The sequence below is a fragment of the Phoca vitulina genome, unplaced genomic scaffold (assembly GCF_004348235.1).
Source record: "Phoca vitulina isolate PV1807 unplaced genomic scaffold, GSC_HSeal_1.0 scaffold3147, whole genome shotgun sequence".
Classification (NCBI taxonomy): Eukaryota; Metazoa; Chordata; class Mammalia; order Carnivora; family Phocidae; genus Phoca; species Phoca vitulina.
Genome location: NW_022592829.1, coordinates 1502 through 2854, shown reverse-complemented (window position 1 = coordinate 2854; position 1353 = coordinate 1502). Strand labels below are relative to the sequence as shown.

The following is a 1353-nucleotide window of genomic DNA, read 5'->3' as shown; positions in this document are numbered from 1 at the left end:
GCCAAGAGAGCCAGTGTCTTCATCAAATTACAGAAGCCAAATGCTGCCATTCGAGACTCTGACAGAGCTATTGAAATAAATCCTGATTCAGCTCAGCCTTATAAGTGGCGAGGGAAAGCACACAGACTTCTGGGCCATTGGGAAGAAGCAGCACATGATCTTGCCCTTGCTTGTAAACTAGATTACGATGAAGATGCTAGTGCAATGCTGAAAGAAGTTCAACCGAGGGCCCAGAAAATTGCTGAACATCAGAGAAAGTATGAGCGAAAACGTGAAGAGCGAGAGATCAAAGAAAGAATAGAAAGGGTTAAGAAGGCTCGGGAAGAACATGAGAGAGCCCAGAGGGAGGAAGAAGCCAGACGACAATCAGGAGCTCAGTATGGCTCTTTCCCAGGTGGCTTTCCTGGGGGAATGCCTGGTAATTTTCCTGGAGGAATGCCTGGAATGGCAGGGGGGATGCCTGGAATGGCAGGAATGCCTGGGCTCAATGAAATTCTTAGTGATCCAGAGGTTCTCGCAGCCATGCAGGATCCAGAAGTTATGGTGGCCTTCCAGGATGTGGCCCAGAACCCAGCGAATATGTCAAAATATCAGAGCAATCCAAAGGTTAAGAATCTCATCAGTAAATTATCAGCCAGATTTGGAGGTCAAGCATAATAATGCCCTTCTGACAAATAAAGCCCTTGCTGAAGGAAAAGCAACGATCACCTAATGGATGTCGCAATAATACAAACCAGTGTACCTCTGACCTTCTCATGAAGAAAGCTGGGGTGCTGTGAAGAGAATCCCTACCCCTCTGTCCCACATGCAACTGAAATATTCTATAGTGGTTTGCCATTAGGGTAGTCATTCAGATAATGTTTTCCTACTAGGAATTACAAACTTTAAACACTTTTAAACCTTAAAAATATTTAAAAACATATTAAAAGGGTGTGTTAGTCCCTACATTTTTCTTTACTAATCATTTCAGTTTTTTTCCTTTGGATTAATTGGGCAAGGAAGATACTTCAGTGTGGAAGATTTATTGCTCAGTTTGAGTGAAATAAAGGTTTATTAGTGGGAGGCAAATACAACATTTAAATAGATGAAGTTTGAGTTGGAGATATGGTTTCTGATGCATTTTGACTTGTCTTCTTAAATGCTTTATTTTTTAAACACAATTTATTTGGATAAAACCACTGGGACAACCAGTATTGCAGTAGGACCTGGGTAGGGACCGGAAGTGCTTGGCAGGGCAGCAGCAACCTTACTCCTCTTATATAGTGTGCACCCTTGTGCAGATGCATTTAAATCTTACACTGTGGTGAAGGGATGATTTTTATAATGCTGCAGTAGAATTGGATTACTTAGCTG

General features: G+C 42.1%; 1 protein-coding gene across 1 annotated transcript; it reads left to right on the top strand.

Annotated features, from left to right (window-relative positions):
• Positions 1 to 6: 6 nt before the first annotated feature.
• Positions 7 to 918, top strand: LOC116629781 (hsc70-interacting protein-like; the record flags this gene model as incomplete). Its single annotated transcript, XM_032399997.1, has 1 exon — positions 7 to 918. A coding segment is annotated over one exon (651 nt), but the record flags the coding sequence as incomplete, so codon positions are not given.
• Positions 919 to 1353: the final 435 nt, after the last annotated feature.